This window comes from Crocuta crocuta, unplaced genomic scaffold (genome assembly GCF_008692635.1).
Source record: "Crocuta crocuta isolate KB4526 unplaced genomic scaffold, BGI_CrCroc_1.0 scaffold154, whole genome shotgun sequence".
Classification (NCBI taxonomy): Eukaryota; Metazoa; Chordata; class Mammalia; order Carnivora; family Hyaenidae; genus Crocuta; species Crocuta crocuta.
In genome coordinates this window covers 11,880,687-11,899,011 of record NW_027530545.1, presented here as the reverse complement: position 1 = coordinate 11,899,011, position 18,325 = coordinate 11,880,687, and the positions used below count along the sequence as shown (strand labels likewise).

Here is an 18,325-nt window from a genome sequence, read left to right as displayed (position 1 = left end):
GTAAATTACATAAAGATGGAGGTCTTGAAATATTTTAACTTTTTTTCATATCCATGTGACACAACTAAGCAGGTTTGGATCCAGGTTTCCTAAATCATAAGTCTTGGTCAGAGTAATCTGATTTGGGATGATAGCACATTTCTGTGTCTAATGCTTAACTGAGAAGAGCATTAAAGCAAAAGACAGGTGATGAAAGTTCTCTTTTTCCTCTGCTTCTCCATAACTTGGTTGAACATGATAGATTGGCTAGCTTATTGATTTAGGAATGATAAGCAATATTACTTTCCCTAAAGGAAAATTAAGATGATTCATACCAAACTTGAAACTTGATTTCTAGCTTTCTGTGTAAGTGTGTACAAATTTCTAATTTTGACTCAAATTTCTACCTTGGAAATATCCCCATATACATGCAGGAAATCTCAACTTTGTAGTTTCCCAAGAATGCAATGACTGCCTTTATGCATATACATTATATCACTGGCAAAGCAGTCAAGTACAATATTTAAAGACTTAGATTCTGGTTAAATATCACCCATGCCTCTTACTAGCTCTGGATTTTTAAAGTTATTGAAACTCTGTGTCTGCGTTTTTACATTTATGAAAAAGGAGTGACAATTAAGTATGTTAATATATGCAAAATACTTAGAACTGTGTCTGGCAAATAATAAACACAGTATATGTGTTTACAGACAGTAACACTGTATCATTTCTCAATTTGAGTTCTTGTCTATCCCATGGACCTAATTGTTCCCTTCAAGGGCAAAATAAGTATGTGCTCAGTAACTGGTCGTTTCTGTTCTGAATTCTTCCCGTTAAAACTTCTTTTCCAACTATTAGTCACTCACTTAATATTTTGTAGGGGTTCTTTCCATGTTGCATACTACATATTACTTACTTAACTATATCATTTTACTCTATTTTAATGGAAAATGTTTCTGTTCTGAATTCTTCTCATTAAAACTTCTTTCCCAACTTTCAATCATTCACTTGCTATGTTTGTAGGGTTTTTTTCCATGTTGCATACTACATATTACTTATTTAACTATATCATTTACTCTATTTTAATGGAAAATGTATTCATACCACTAATAAATGGCTTTGTGTAATAAGTTTTTCTGCTAAACCTTATGACTGTGTAAATGATAATTAAAATTAAAATATTCATCAGCTAGAATCATCTCTTGTGCCTCTCACAGCAACACACAGCACATCTTAAAGCATTGTCTTATAGGAAACCTTTCTAAAGTGACTAGAAGAGACCATTTAGAGGGTGATGGGCCAATATAGCCATCAAAGCCTAGTAGTGGTAGGAGAAAGGAGGGCATGTGTTGGCCATAGAAGAAGTGGTAAGGCTGACTTAAGAGACTGCCCAGGTGCTTATTCATCAATATTGTAGAGACATTTGATTGATACTACTTTCTTTAACATTTAAAGCTTAAGGTGTTTTATATGTTCAGAGAATGATTTTTAGACAAAGACTGGACTAAAGACTGGAAATCCAACAGGCTTCAAAGACATGGAACAAGAAAAAAAATCCAGAACTCTTCCACCCTTGTAAATTGAATGTAAGACATACAAAATTTTCAGTGAAGATAATAAATCTTAATACAATGACTAATTGTTAAGAGAAGTAAGTTTTCAAATGTATAGCAGTATGAAATAAGTGTCTGGTTCCTTAAAAGATTTTAATACCAAATATATATGAATATTAAATGTCATATATCATATATAATATGTTATAATGTATAATACACACTATATAATATATACTAAGTAATATGTATAATTTTACTACATACTATATATGTATTTATTTCAAAATGAATTAAGATCAACTATGGTTGTTTTATTTAGGGTAATGCTAGTACTTGTAAAATTCTCTAAAATACACAGTGGCTCTAAGGAATAGAAGTTTATTTCTTGCTACATAGCAGTTAGAAGGAAATTTTCTACAGGAGCTCTCTTGCTACAGCTTTCTCTAAGTAAAAAATTATTCCAAAGTAACAAGTTTCTTCAATAAAACAAAATGAGTTTCTCTGGCCTATGTTTGGCTTTTCTCCACATGGTGATTCAGTCTTCTTCTGTCTTGCACCTTCATCGTCCTGCAGGACCTCTCTCCATGTTTACGCCCAGCCAGTATATGAGGAAACAGGGAACACAGAGGGAAAGCACTCACTGCTTAATAGCCTTTAATAGAGAGAGTGGCTATTGTTTCTGCTCACATCCCATTGGTCTGAACTAGTCATGTGGCCACTCTTAATTGCAAGGCAGTCTGAGAAACGCAGTCTCGATATGTGCCCTAGAAAAAGGATGGAATTTTGGTGAGGAAGCATCAGGGTTTGCCACAGCCTTCCCTCCCCTTCACCGTATATCAGTTTGCATCTGCCTTCCAACATCTCTCCGCCTCCCCAAAGAAGACAACCAAAAGTCTACTTCAGTTACCACATCAAACTCCAATATTAGAATAGCTGGTGACAAATAGAACTCTCTCCATCAGGCCAGTTTCTCTCCAGCGGGTTAAAGGTTTAAAACTTGAAAAATAAGTTCTCTGTTCTGTTTTTCCCATCACATCCAATAGGCAATGGCAGAGCAAGAACTTGATAACAGGAAACAAGCAAACAAAACTCTCTCGTTTGTAAAGGAAATAAATGGTGAACGGCCAACAGTCCCTTGACCCAAATGATCATGAACGCCTACTGGGCAGGCCCTGTGAGACCCTTACCCTGACAGCAGAGTCAGTTCCTGGCCCTTCTGGCTCTCCTTTCTGGGATAATTCCCCATGCCCATTGTTCTCCAAGGTTTCTGGCTCTGCTTTCTAGAGGCTCGTCCTTCTCCGTTATCCCCCACTGGCGGCATCTAAAGTGAGCTTTGAAGAGAATAGTTTCCTTGGAGGTTGTACTGCCTTCACAGTGCAGTTTTGTGGAGCAAACATGGGGTTCGAGTGTTGTATGAAGTCACAGATCTTTTTAGGTCAGGCTTCTGATTTCTTCAGTAATACAATTCTCTCAAAATCTTAACAGGCATTGATTTAGTTCCTTAAATCAGTTACATGTGCCAGATTCAAAGGCATCCAAAGTTACTTTCTAGACACTCGGCAGCCCCACTTTATTTCTTTAATACCTCACACTCATCCCCCAGTCTCTCTCTCTTTCTCATTCTTTCTTTTCCTACTTCCTTGTCCCTTTTCTTTCCTACCCTCCTCTCTCTCATTCATGTAAAATACTGGAAAATTCCTATCTAGTAACATAGTATTATTAATTATAGCTTCTGTTGAAGTTATCAAACAATACAATGTTTCATTATAAATTGCTTTTTTCCCCTTTTTGTTTTATTATAGAATCTGCCTATGATGCTTCAATAGAAACAACAATAAGGCATCTTTAAAATGTTGCTCTTAAAACACTTAGCTATTTATTATTGTATGTTTAAATACATCTGTAGAAGAAGACATGTAAATTAATAGAATATTGACTCTGAAAAAGCTAAGTTCATATCATAAACACAAAGTGTTTCAATATTAAATATTTTGTTCCAGTTACTATTTCAGCTTTGCAAATCACCCTGCAATATAGAGATACAAAGCAATGATTTTATTTTATGCTTATAGAACCTGGTCAAAAATTCAGATTAGTCATAGCAGAAATAGCCTGTGTCTACTACACAGTGTTTTAAGCTTCTACTAGGACTTTGAAACATGGGGTGGGGAGTGACTCAATGGCTGGTGGGGGGAAACATCAGAAGGTATCTATACTCCTGTGATTGGCGTTTGAGATGAGGCTCAAACCTCAGCTAGTCTCTTAGCCAGAAAACCTATAAGGCTCTCTCTGTGTGAGATGATTTGGGCTTCGTCCCAACATAGTAAATATTTTCCAAATATGAGGGTTCTAAAAGAACAAGGGGGAAGTGCATGACATTATTATGTTCTAATATTTTAAATCATGTAGTGTCACTTCTGCCGTAGTTTTTTAATTGAAACTTGGCCTAAAGCCAGGTTCAAAATGAAAGAACATAGACCCCATGTCAAGGTTACATGGTAAAAAGAGTATGTGGAACAGGAGATATTGTTGTAGCCCACCATCTTTGAGTACACATTTTACTCAACTTAGTCAATGTCCAAAACATTTACTTTCCATTTTTTATCTACTTTGACTTCTTGAATGAATCTGGATATGGTGATAGATCTGTGTACTTTTACTAAAGTATGCTCTTTTAAATCATTTAAAGCTTTTTTGAGAGAAACAATATAATAATACCTAATGTCAATATTTTTACAGATATCCCGACACAGGAGGAATCATTCTCAGCATGTCTTGAAAGATGTCATTCCTCCATTGGAACAATTGGTAAGTGATTATTTCCCTGCAATACTGTATTATTCATCTACTGCTACAGAATAAATGATCCCCAAACTCAACATCTTGAAACAGCACACATTATCTCCTGTTTGTGTGGGTCAGGAATCTGGGTGTGGCTTAGCAGAGTCCTTTAGTTCAGAGTATTTCAAAAGATTGCAATCACTCTTTCAGTCAGATTGGGGTCACATCTGAAGGTTTGACTGGGGAAGCCATCTGCTTCCCTGTTCATGCACATGGCTTTTGGAGGGATTCAGATCCTTCAGGGATGTGGTCCAGAGGCTGCTCTCAGTTTCTTGCCCCATGGGCTTTGCCAGTATGGCTGCTTCCTTCTTCAAAGCATGCAAACGGAGAAGGCAACAGATTCTGTTACCAAGATAGAAGGCAAAATCTCTTATGGTAGTGATACCTAACCATGGTAGTGATAACTGTCAACTTTTCCACATTATCTTGATCAGAATCAAGTCACTAACTCCAGTCCACACTCAAGGAGAAAGGACTAAACCAGGCTGTGAATAACAGGAGGCAGAGATTATTTGGGGCCTACTGAAAATTTTGACAATTTTTTTTAGAAAAAAATTAATCCCTTACCTATAGATTCTAAATCCATGAAGGCAGAGATTTTTTTTTCCATTTTTTAATTGCTGTATCTTAATGACTAGAAGAATGCCTGAAACATTGTAAGTAACATGAATGAAGTATTTAGAGCTATCTTAAAAACACATAAACCCAACTTTCCTGATATTCTGATACTTCTTTCTATTAATGACCCCTTTCCAGTAAATATAACACTCTTTTTCTCTGTGCTTATCCTTCCTGGTGGATTTCACAATGGCCAACATGCCAGTCAGTCCCATTGGCTTTTAGGATACCACACTGAGATGACTTTATTCCTATCTGTTTCCTGCTATTCTATCTCTATTATTTTGGGGCTTTCTCATCCTCAGCACCAAAAGTATTTATTTATCTAGTTCAGTTCTCTTATCTTCTTTAATTTTTCACGTTCTAGGTCTCCCATCTCCACTCTAGCCATTGCTCTATTACTTTCTTTGCTTTAGAATAAAATTCCCTTATAAGAATTGCCTACCTTTATTGTTGTCAATTTTTCTCCTCCGTTATCTGTTGATCCAACTCCATTTAGGCTTTTAAAAATATATTTATTAATTTTTACACATTTTTGAGAGAGAGACAGATGGGGAGTCGGGGGAGGGGCAGAAAGAAAGAGAGACAGAGACAGAATCCGAGGCAGGCTCCAGGCTCTGAGCTGTCAGCACAGAGCCTGATGCGGGGTTTGAATCCATGAGCAGCGAGATCATGACCTGAGCTCAAGTTGGACACTCAAGTGACTGAGCCACCCAGGCGCCCCTTTTTAGGCTTTATCCCAACCACTAATTTCCTATCAAGGTCATCAATTGCTTTCACATTACTAAATCCATTGGTAAGTTCTCAGTTCTTTCATTAGATCTCAGAATTTAACCCAACTGATAAGTCTCTTTGAAGTACTTTCCTTATATGAACACCAGTAAACCACTTTCTCATAGGTCTCCAATTTTTTTTAAAAATTTTTTTTTAATGTTTTTATTTCTAGGAGAGAGAGAGAGACAGACAGCGTGAGCAGGGGAGGGTCAGAGAGAGAGGGAGTCACAGACTGAAACAGGCTCCAGGCTCTGAGCTGGCAGTCAGCACAGAGCCCGATGCGGGGCTCGAACCCACGAACCGCGAGATCAGGACCTAAGCGAAAGTCGGACGCTTAACCGACTAAGCCACCCAGGCGCCCCTCATAGGTCTCCAATTAATTAGACACCCATTTCCATTTCCTTTGCTGGTTCTTCTTCATCTTGGAGTTCAACTTAGCTTCTTTTTCTTTATGTTTATTCCCTACAATGTATCATTCAGTGCTATGGTTTTAGGTACTGTGTTACACTAACCACTTCTGCATGGACCATTGCTCTAAACTCTAGTACTGTATATTGTGGCATATTCATCTATATGTCTAACTTACATCTCTAACTTAACCTACCCTAAACGGATCCTGATTTTCTCCCAAACTTGCTTCCTTCAATCTTCTTCATTTTACTAGATGCTAACTCCATTCTTCCAAGTGCTTCAGTTAAAGCTTTAAAAGTCATCTTTGTCCTCTCTGTTTTTCTCACAAGATAAAGTTAAACATCTGTTAAGCTGTTTGTTTGATCTTCAGAATATATCCAGAATCAGTTCCCTTCTCACCACCTTTATGCTATGTCATCTCTCACTTGATTTAATGCGATTGCCTCCAACTGACATGCCACTTGTACACCTGCTTTCTACTTTTTATTTTTGACACAAATATTTTCGCCAGAGTGATCTTGTTGGCATACGAGCTAGGTCATGCCCACTGCTGCTTGATTCAAATTCCTCTCTGGCCTTCAGTGTCTCCCAAGGAAAAAGCTGAAAAACATCCCAGAGTTCACCAGATTCTACATGTGTCAGCTATGGCTCTGGCCTCGGCTTTTCCCTTCTTCTCCTCATTCATTCTACTCTAGCCAGATTGACCTCCTTACTTCTCTCACAGGGCCCTTATACCAGCTCTTTCCTCTGCCTGGTACAAAATCATTTATTTTGGGCCCAGAAACTTGTAATGCTTATTCATTCATTTGCTTTGAATCTCTATTCAAATATCACCTTTTAAAATGGATCTTTCCAAGGTGCCTGGGTGGCTCAGTTGGTTAAGCATCTGACTCTAGATTTCAGCTCAAGTAATGGACTCACAGGTTTGTGAGTTCCAGCCCCTCATCAGGCTCTGCACTGGCAGCACGGAGCCCACTTAAGATTCTCTCTCTCTCTCTCTCTCTCTCTTTCTCTCTCTGCCCCTCCATTATGCTCTCTCTCATCCCCCCACCTCTTTCAAAATAAACAGGTAAACTTAAAAAAAGATAGATCTTTTATAATCTTCCTTAAAAACAAATAAACAAATAAGAAAATCCACTGTTTCCATTTACACATTTTTCTCTTACCCTAAATTATTTTCTCCATAGAACTTGCCACCGTGTGGCATATTATTCAATTTCTTTTTATTTGTTCATTATCTCATGAAAATGTTCTGTGTGAGCAGAAGTATTGTCTCCTATGTCCATAACTCCATTTCCATTATTATAATTCTTGCTAGAACATGCTAAGAACTCAGTAAATGTGTGTTAAATTAATGCACAAATGAAACAGTTAATGGCTTTTGTTTTTACTTTCAAGTTTATAATACACTGATCTATATTTTTTCTTTTCATTATCTCATCCTATATCTTCTTTTGCTTATTAATTTGTTTGACTTTGAGGGAGAAAGAGTGAGTGGGGCAGGGGCAGAGAGAGAGGGGAACAGAGGATCCAAAGTGGATCCTGTGCTGACAGCAGCAAGGCTGATGCTGGACTTGAACTCAGGAGCCATGAGATCATGACCTGAGGTAAAGATGGATGCTCAACAACTGAGCCACCCAGGCGCCCCTCTCTTCCTATATCTTAAAGTGCTAGCTAGTGGTTTATTCTACTGTGTCTCCTTGTCATCTTAGAAGTGAAATCTCCCATATTGAACCCATCATCACCATCTTCCAAAACTGGTTTCCCTTTCCATCAAGCCTGTCTTTAAGAGTAGCAAACATGTATCCAGGCTTAGAAGACATTTCCTTGGATCCTATTTTTTATCTATGGCCCACCAAATAAGTCACCATTTCCCAAAGCAGTTTCTCTGCAATGTGTGTGGTACCCACATTTTTCTTTATGGTTACACACACATCCTTGCCCAGGCCTTCAAATGCTTCTGATCTCAACCTGCCAGCCCTCCCCTGTTCTCTACTGTGCCCCTTCCACTGATCCTGTGTAGCAATTCTACACCAATCTTCTTTAAACAGTACCTCCATTACTTCATTTTCCCTGTCCAAACATTTAAGAGCCTTCTATTTTCTATAACATCAAGTCTATAGGCTTCTCTCATGATCCCTGATTTACCTGATTTATTATCTGCTCTCCAATACATACCCTCAGGCCAGGAATGATAACGTGAGTAAGACATGACTCTCACCCTGAAGGAGCTTGAATTTTCTGTAACAATTATTTCCTTCATCTCAGCACTCTTTTGTGTTGTTCACCCCTAGTTCATGTAATAGACTTGGTCCACAGCTAGACTGTAAATGCTTTGAAGTTAGGGGTCATGACTTGTATTTTCTTTATTATACCATACTTACCCTTACATTGCTTTTGGCCCTAGGGTTTGTTCACAAAAGACATGTCTGTCAATTGATTTAATACTAAGATATTAAAGTTGTATTAAAATTATATTGTTTATTCAGATATTAATAAATATATGCTGGCTATTTATAGAGAAAGACAAGCTTTTTAATTTAATTAGATGTAACAATACTTTGTTTTCAAAATTAATTACTCAGGTCTCAACTTACCATTTTCTCTGTGAAGGCTTTCTCTGAGTCCTCAGATTTGAATCAGGTAATCCTTATTCTGCATCCCGAGTAGCCTGACCTTGCCTCTGTCTTTAAAATTTCTCTTTTGATAATCACATTAAAATTGTCTGTTTCCTTGTCTCTCTCTTATTGAACTGTAAGCTATTTGAAAGGAGGGCTATGCCTCACTCACTGTCTTATGAGGATTTCATACAAGGCCTGGCAAAGTGTAGTTGTCCAGTGAATAGGAAAGCAATTGTATTTCTTTTCCATTAATTTTTATTACAGAGCAAATAAAGTACATACAAGTAATTATAAAGAGCTGTATATTTGGGGTGCCTGGGTGACTCAGTGAGTTAAGTGCCAAGTCTTGACTTCAGGTCCGGTCATGATCTCATGGTTTGTGAGTTTAAGTCTTGTGTTGGGCTCTGTGCTGACAGTGTGGAGCCTGCTTGAGATTGTCTCTCCCTTTCTCTCTGTCCCTCCCATGCTCATGCACACTCTTTCTAAATTAATTAATTAAAAAAAGGAGCTGTGTATTTAAGATATAGCAAATGCATATGTTTTTTTCTAAAGTATTTGATGAACCATGGCAGAAGTTAGACTGAAAATTGAGCTATGAGAGTGTGTGTTTAATATCAATATAGACATGCAATTAGATGTGTGATCAGATATATGCAAATATATATGTAATTATATTTGAACAATACCTTACAGTGTCTTAAAATTTAACATAAAATATATACTAATTATAAATTTTTAAAAGTTGAATTATGATTATTATTCAAATTGAATCAATAACTAATGGCATATTAATGCTATCCCTATATTTCAAGCATATTAGACTATTCAGAAATAGTTTTGTCAATTTACTTTCCTAACATTAAGATCAGTTGTTGGTTTACTGGTCTATAGTTGGCTGTCTTGACTCTGAATTTTTGTTTACTCAAGAATAAATGAAACTGATTTTGAATATCCCAAATGATGGACAGTATATTAATAGATTGTGCATATATATGTTCAATATTCTATTCTAGGCCAGACGACTTTGGAAAGGTGGCATTAGGAAGCATGGATAAATAGAAAGAAAGAAACAGTAATTTGTTAAGCTCTTTAGTTTGCAATCTCTCTCTCACTCTCTGTTTCACACACATAGACACACACACACACACACACACACACACACACCACTAATTCACTAATTCCATCAACTCTTTTGGAACTGCCAACCAATTTACTACTTATTCCTGACTTCAATTTCCCTAGATTCTCTCTGAGTCCTGCTCATCTTATTCTGTCTAGTGAACACAGGTTATATTCAACTTTTATCAATCAATCTCTATTTAAATTAAATTACTTATTTAATGTTATTTTAAAGGCAGAAATGCTTCTTTGCCCCACAACTCTTGCTTATGAATAACCCCATTATGATGGTCAATGACAAACTAATCACTAATTTCCTCAAACAACACACTCTGATGAACTTTTAAGTATCCATTACCTTCACATCAAGACTTGAATTCTTTTCCAGAATCTCTAAAGTTTTCTTTATATCTGACTAACTTGACTTTACATTATTTTTACCTGGATGCACATACTTTTCCCCACAAACATTGTATGTCCTCACTTCCATCTCAACTACACTCCTTCCTTCCCACTATGGCTTCTGGAATCCGCAAGAGGCTCCCACAGTATGAACCAGGATGAACTACTATATATGCAGTAGTATTTTTACCATATGGATTTTTTCAGCTTATTTATCTCCAACATTTTTTGCTGTACAAATCTCATCCTTTTTTTTTCCTTATATTCAGAACTCCCCTGAACATTTTCTAGAAATCATGAGAAGCCTTGGCTTTAAGCATAACTGGCAGAAGTATCTCATTAGATCCACACTCTTGGAGAAAAATGATTCACTTTACAAAAATGGAATCTGCCATGGTGGCTACGCCAATAGATGCCATCACCCACTGGTAGCCATGCTTCACCTCTCAGTGTCCCCTTTAATGAAGTAGATTATGATCAACAGGGTTAAACAGAAGCATAATGCATTTGATTTGAATATTGGTAAATACATTTCTGGTTGGAGTCTAAAATCTCTAAAACTACCCAGTTCACTGACAGGTGACGTCATTCATGCCACATGGCATACACATCCATATGCTATCAATGCAAGGGACCTAAATTATTTTCTGGGAATCCGTATGGTGGCCTGACAAGTGCTGTAATGCAGCAAAGATTTTAAACATGAAATGTCAAATATACTAATATGCATTTGTTTCTGATCTTGTATATTCCCTGTTTTAACTGTAGATGATACCCAAATATTTTCAGGGCACTTTTCCTTTTTCCCTTAAAGAAATGCTTGACAAAAATAACCATGTTTATAACATGCTAAATTTTTATCATCTTTATTTTTATCAAAAGAGTATGAGACAGTCTATGGATAACCCTGCAGGAGTCAAAAGCCTGTGGCAGGTTTTAGAGAATCATCTGCTGCCTCCTGAGCTAGGAGGATTTGTAGGATGGAGCTCAGGAAGTTGCCATGGCTTGGGGGCAAAGCAGGCTTTTGCAGATAAACCTTAAGTCTCAGATTCTACCTTTTGGAGCCAGATATCATTTTGTGGATTAATTAATACTTGTGAGGGCTTTGAGGATGAAAGACATTGTAAGCATACAGTGTTTTCTTATTTTAAAACAAAGGACAGCCACTTCGGAGGAATAATTCTATTGATCTGGCTGTGCTTTCCTTAAATTGCAAAAAATTTCCAAAAGCTCTTTAGGCTTTCAAATTTTTACTTAGTAAGATAGAATTAGGTTTTCTGAAATAACATCCTCCCAGATCTTCAAGTTACTTGCGTGTTAATAACATGTGATATATTTTAATAACTCTAATAGAAACCATCTCCTGGTTGTCATTGTTTTACCTGCCCTTCCTTTTGTTCAACAGAAGCGTCTTTATTATTTCCTGTATTTGTTGAGGCCATCCCTGTTCTAGGTGCTCTGCTAAGTTTGGGGTATGCAATGATATGCTAAGTATTCATGCCCTTTACTCGAGGAGCTTGTGATCCAAGAATGGAGAGAAGTCTTAAACAAGTAAAGGAGGCATCATTCTTTAAATGCAAATTACAATACCATGCAATTACATACCAGGGAGGCAGCAACACAAGTTTCTATGAGAGAGGGGCTAACTTAGCCTAGACTCAGTAATCATAAAAGCGCTCTTTGAAAGGGGCATTTAAATTGAGATTGCAGGATACATAGCGTTTGTCCAGCAAAGAACTTGAAGAAGGTTGTGAATAGGAGGAATAGCAAGTGCAAAGGTCTGGAGGTCAGAACAAAGTTAAGTCCATTTAAAAAACTACAAGAACACCACACTCACTAGAATATGGTGAACAAGGAAAATGGGTCAGGGGGGCATATGGAGAGGGGGACAGTGCTCAGGTGAAGAAGGGCCTTCAGGTGACATTAAGGAGATTAGAAGCCATGAAAACAGAAACAGGTTACAATAACATCTCCTGTCCACATTTGAATTTCATTTAAAGAAAAGAACATACACAACAACAATAACAAAGGCTATTAACATTGAGCAGTGCTTTCTTCCTTACTGCCTAGACCAAAATTAGGTTATAACAAAACAATTGAATTATGCTAATAAATTGCCCAGATGGGAACTGGGAAGGCCATTCCTTTCTGAGTTCCAATGACAGGCAAATAAAGAATAACATATTTAAATCAAGGACACAAAGAAATAGAATTTAGGGAAGAAGAAAGAAACTGAGGATGAGGAAGAAAAGGTGGGATACAGGAAAAGCCTCCAGAAGAGTGAAGAAAATTCTTGAGACACAAAGAGATACCCTCATCAGCCCAATTCCCCAACAGAACCTGGGCTTTTTTGGTGGAGGTCAAATGAAACACATTGGTTAAAAGATGAAAAGCTCAGGAAAAAGCCAGGGGAGTTCTTAAACATCCAATAGCAGTTTTTTCAAGATGACATTTTGATGAGTTAAGGGGAAAAAAATCAGACATGTGGGTAACATTTCCCTTGAAATACACAGGGGTTTAAAATGATGGGGAAAAGCATTTGGCAAAACAGAATACATGCTTTGCCAAACCCAGCATTCGAAAAATGGTTCAAGACATTCAGCAGAACCCCAAAGCCTAACATATTCTCTCATCCTCTGAGAAAGTGAGATGGGCAGGATGTCCATAAAAGCATTGCACAACATATACACTGATGGGTGTCAACGAGTGCAATGAGCAACCATGCCTAACTCAGAGCCCTGAAATCAAGACCAGCCTCTCTGAGAATGCTTACTTGCTCTTTCCAGACACCGCTCGTTTATGACAGAGAATAACTTTTCTTTGCTTCTGCTCCCCTTTTCATGTAATCACTGTATCCAACTTGAATTTTGGTTTACCACTCTTTACAAGTATGCACACAGTAAATTATGTATTTGCATGAGGCCGAAACACCATATTTCATTCTTGAGCTATATGTAAAGTGGTTCTAAAATTAAGCATTTTTTTTTTAATTAGTGCTTTATATGATGTACAGAGAGCTAGATTTTTAAGGTGATTTTTTCTCTGCTTTACTTTCCATTCTTTTCTCTTTTTTCTCTTTTTTGACAGAGAGCACATGAGTAGGGGAGGGGAGGGAGAGAGAGAGAGAGAGAGAAAGAGCTGGACAGAGAGAGAGAGAGAGAGAGAGAGAGAGAGAGAGAGAATCTTAAGAAGTTTCCACGGTTAGTGCAGAGCTTGATATGGGGTTCAAACCAACCACCCTGGGATCATGACCTTAGCTGAAATTCAAGAGTTGGACACTCAACCACTGAGCCACCCAGGCATCCCTCGTTTCTGTTCTCAGTGGATTGTGTCGCCTCCAAGTCCATAAACATAGTCAGCTGATCTGATATTGCAATAAAGCCAGAGCCAGTATAGAAATAATCGGAGACTGAGAAGAAAAATGTAGGCACTGAGCCCCATAGAAGAAAATGATCACAAGATGTGAACTGAAGACAATGTCACAAGAAGGAAAGCCAATGAAGATATAGGATAAATATATATAGCATGGTGATTATAGTCTATAATATTGTAGTATAGAGAGGAAATTTGCTAAGAGAGTAGATCTCAGGTGCGATCACCACAAGAAACTTTAAAGAAGGTAACTGTGTGAGGAGATGGTTATGTTAATTGGCTTGACTATAGTAATAATCATTTCGCTATGCATATCAAAACATCATGTTGTAGACTGTAAGTAAATACAAACTTTATTTTTAACATGAAAAATATTTAAAAAATAAGACCAATGGAAAGAACAAAGAAGTATATTTCTGTGGGTAGTGGAGAAGTAGAGATTTAATAAAGAAAGAGAAAACACTGGGGTGTAAAATGATATAACCAGATGTGCGCTTTTTAATAGAAATCATCTAAACAAACAAAATCATCAGCAAAGTACTTTGATCTATAAAAAGTTTGGGAAAAAATATAACAGGTTCCTTCCTATTAAAGAGGAAAATACTGAAATGTTAATCTGAAAGCTACAGTGACCCAGGGTTGTGGTTATAAAGAGATGATGCTGAGTTATCATAGAGGAAGATCAGTCAGTCATATAGAAAGTTCCACAGGGTGGCACTACTTTAGAAGGCTCAGTTCAGTTCAGGGCAGGGGCCTGCCTCAGCTTTGTGGATCTAGAAAAACTTTATTTATTAATGGTCATGATCCCTTGAGACTATCTCACAGAAACCAAATTTGTAAGAAGCTGATGTATAAACAATAACTCTGATTTGTAAATTTATAATGGGAGATACACTGATACTGAGTGTTTAAGTCACCCATGTTATACCTCAGAGGATTTCAGAAGCTGAATTAGGAGTCAGAGATTGCCAGTGAACACAGAATCAGAACAAAGAGTAAAAGAACAATAACTTAACTACATCAACACAGCAAATATTGTAAGGCATAAGGGCTGTGGGATTCTGGTGTTAAAAGTCAACCCCTTCTCATCAAAATCTGGGGAAGGTCTTTAGATTCAGTTCATTTCTATTCATAAAGATGTATTTTCACAGCATTCTTGTGGTGGACTGGTGTAGATGAAAGCCTATTCTTTTCAAGTCTACTTCTTTTATCTGAGAACAACATGAAGTCTTCACATAATAAATTGCTGTGTCTGTACTTACGGTTACAGGCTGGTCTTTCTTCCACGATTGCTACCATTAATCAAAGGTTGTCTTCTGCTCTGCTGCCTTGTCTATAGCCTCCAACTTAGGTTGATAAACAGGTGCTATCTGGGTATGCCACAGCCATTCATTCTTCTCATCTGTATCTCAGCACAGTTGTGTCTGCTGAGTACTTCTTCAATGTAGCAGACTGGCTGGCATCCAATTCGGACAAATTGCTGATCTTCCCTGCCACTTAACATTAAAAAATAGGCCGTTGGAGGGACATTGGACAAATTGCTTAAGAAGCCAGATTCAGTATCTAAAGATTGGTTGACATTTCTTAAGTATGCAAAGTTTAGGGGTGCCTATACTTCAAGGAATTTCAGGTTGGCCTGGAACTTGCCATATAATATCCTAAATTTAGACATAAAACTATACAAAATTTTGGAAATTACTAGCTATAATACCATCTGAATCTTAGATGACCAGCATACTCAACTGTAATTTAAAGATTATTATCCCTTCGATCCATGGGATTAACATAGAGTAGGAGTAAATAATTAGAATAATGAATATGGTGCCATATATACACCCATAGACAAAATACATAATTATCTTTTACTTGTCCTAATACTTCTTTCAGCTCCTATGAGCCTTCCAGATTAACTGGTTTCTAGTTCCTGAAACATAGTGAGGTATTTCAAAGTATCATGACAAGAAATAATAAAGAATGAAGTGTTGCTTATAGCAGGGGACTTAGAATAATGCAGTGTTTTCAGTGTAGGAAGACTGGTTGGAATGTTCTGTTCCAGAGCAGAAACTGGCCTGAGTAACTGAGATGACTGGAGGGAGTGCGGTATCCAGTTCACAAAAGAGAGGAACATAAGTACTTTTGAATGTGAGCTCACAAGCATATAAGCGTCAATAGGATTAAGAGTGTCCTATAAATCTTTGCAGTCCCATTGTGAGCAAAGCAGCTGGTATTAAAGGGGAAGAGGATGTTACTAACTGAAAATACATTGAAAGAATGAATGAGCATACATGAAGTACTGAAGAGGTAATTTAGAAGAATGAACACTTGATCCCAGAAATGGGAACATGTGCATGATGATTGTACATGTATATAACTACATGTAAATACATGTAGATATGTAAACATATCTATGGTAGTCATAAGTATAGTTAGAGTATGTAGTAGGATGATTATTAGCTACCTCTAATAACCTGAAAGGCAGCCTGGACTTTGGAAGATGATATAGGAGAAGAAAACTAACTTGCTAGTCACTCCTCTTCTTTCCTTTTTTTGGGTCCTCTGTGTGGTCAAGCATGGAGACTGTATTGCCTTGATTCAAGATCATGGGAACTGGCTCAGCCTATTTCTACAGCAATGATATTACACTGATAGAGCCTTGACATGAGGAATACAGTCCTCATCTCAATCTCAGTATCCTGAAAAGGTCCCACGGTATCTGGAGAAACATTTCTTATGTATTCAGGGAGAGAGAATTTTAAAATATGTATCTCAGGCTGGCTTATGTTTGGTTCTCTTCAGAGTTATTAGGTTTTTTTTTTTTCTTTTCATTTTGAATTTCTCTTCCCTCTTTAAAGAAATGATCATCAATAATACATTCTGGGCACTAAGCATCCACCCACTGGTCTTATAGTGAAAAATCTGGTGGGGGGAAGGCAATATTTTTAGTTGAGAATGAATGCATCAATTTTTATGATGGCTTGAGAGGTTTTGTACCTTTTTGACAGATAAATTCAGACTTTTGGTAACTACTTTATTTTCATCAGAAGAAAGCTTTAATAAAACAATAAATTTTGTCTATGGTTACACCACAAAATTTCCCAATATACATTATTAAAGAAAGGGACCATCCCTGTGACGCTAATTGCTACTGAAAACATCCTTCTTCCAAACATTTGTGGAAATCAGTAATGCCCAGAGTTAAACACTGAACTTATTACATGGGTTTTAGGGGGTAGACAAACAAAATTTCCTGGCACCGAGAAACAAGGACAGTATACATAAAATAAAAGGTAGGGAAAACAAACAAATAGATGCATCCAAGTACAAAAGACACCGCTGAGCATCATGATTCTGAAAATTATCCAAGAGACCTCCATAGACTCTTTTAGACGGTAGAGAACATGCTGAAATAGAAGGAATTTTCTGGAAATGTAGACATGTGGAAAAAAACTTTGCTATGGATCATTATTGGTACCTTCATCATTGTTATTAAATGTATTCATCAAATATATTTTTAGGGGCAAGTACTCTGCTATGTATTAGGAATTTCATAATGAACAATTAGAAGGAAAGGTCTCTCCTACATCAGATCGAGTCTTGTAAATAGCCAATTCACGAACTGGTGAAACTTCAGTGGCTTGGGATAATTTATTTATCCCCAAGTATCTCTTCCTTTCACCTGTCCTATGAAGATGGAATTTTTTTTTTGTTTTTTTTCACTCTTCTATAAATATTTTTAAGAAACATTAAAATAGTCACTCACGCATCTACTACTTTGTTTCACTACATTTATACTTGTGATTATTGGTGTCAGCAAGTACCTGTAGGTGTGCTGTAGGTGCTCGGAATCCAGGTATGAAAGGCAGAATCACACACAGCGCAGGTGCAGGCAAACCACATACAGTGGTCTCCCTCATTCACAGTTTCATTTTCCGTGGTTCCAGTTACTGATGGTCCATCGAGTCTGAAAGCAGATTATCCTCCTTCAGACATGCATATCATTAGAAGGTCAGTTGTAGCCCAATGCGATGTCACAATGCCTACCTCATTCATCTCACTTCATCTCATCATGTAGGCATTTTTTCACCTCACCTCATCACAAGAAGGGTGAGTACAGTACAACAGGGTATTTTGAGAAATAGAGATCACGTTCTCATAACTTTTATTACAGTGTATTATTATAATAATTATTTTAGTTTATTATTAGCTGTTGTTAATTTTACTGTGCCTAATTTATAAATTTAACTTTATCTCAGATCTGGATGTATAGGAAAGAACATAGTATTATACAGTTTGGCGCGATCCATGATTTCAGGCATCTACTGGGGGTTTTGGCGTATATCCCCTGCAGATCAAGGGGGGAAACTGTAAATGAACAACTACACTATGGTAGTGATAACGGCAGAATGAAAATGGGATTCAGGGCAGAAACACTTAAAAGAGATTGCAGAGGAATGTTGGAAGGATCCTATAACAATACACAGATTGCATTTTAAAGTAGATTTAATGGATTTAGGAGTTTATGGGATGGAGACATGTTGGGATGGAGTATTACAGGCAGGGAGAAAGCATATAGGGTGGAACTGAGGGAATGTATCCTTTGATGTTAGGCAGGTGACTTCTAGAAGGTTCTAG

General features: G+C 37.2%; 1 protein-coding gene and 1 long non-coding RNA gene across 3 annotated transcripts in view; one reads left to right on the top strand and one right to left on the bottom strand.

The window, feature by feature from the left end:
- The window catches only part of ARHGAP15 (Rho GTPase activating protein 15), a 623,791-nt gene that overhangs the window by 71,293 nt on the left and 534,173 nt on the right, over positions 1-18,325 (top strand). Inside the window, exon 3 of the mRNA XM_077767808.1 lies at positions 4,275-4,343. Within this exon, the coding sequence (XP_077623934.1) occupies positions 4,275-4,343 (69 nt within the window). The remainder of the gene's footprint in view (positions 1-4,274; positions 4,344-18,325) is intronic.
- Positions 1,903-17,661, bottom strand: LOC144234454 (uncharacterized). Of its 2 annotated transcripts, XR_013335955.1 has the most exons (4): positions 17,512-17,661; positions 14,956-15,189; positions 2,723-2,866; positions 1,903-2,299 (listed from the first exon to the last, which is right to left on the bottom strand). It is a non-coding gene; the product is annotated as an uncharacterized LOC144234454 (long non-coding RNA). The 2 variants fall into 2 exon arrangements; XR_013335956.1 differs by lacking the exon at positions 2,723-2,866.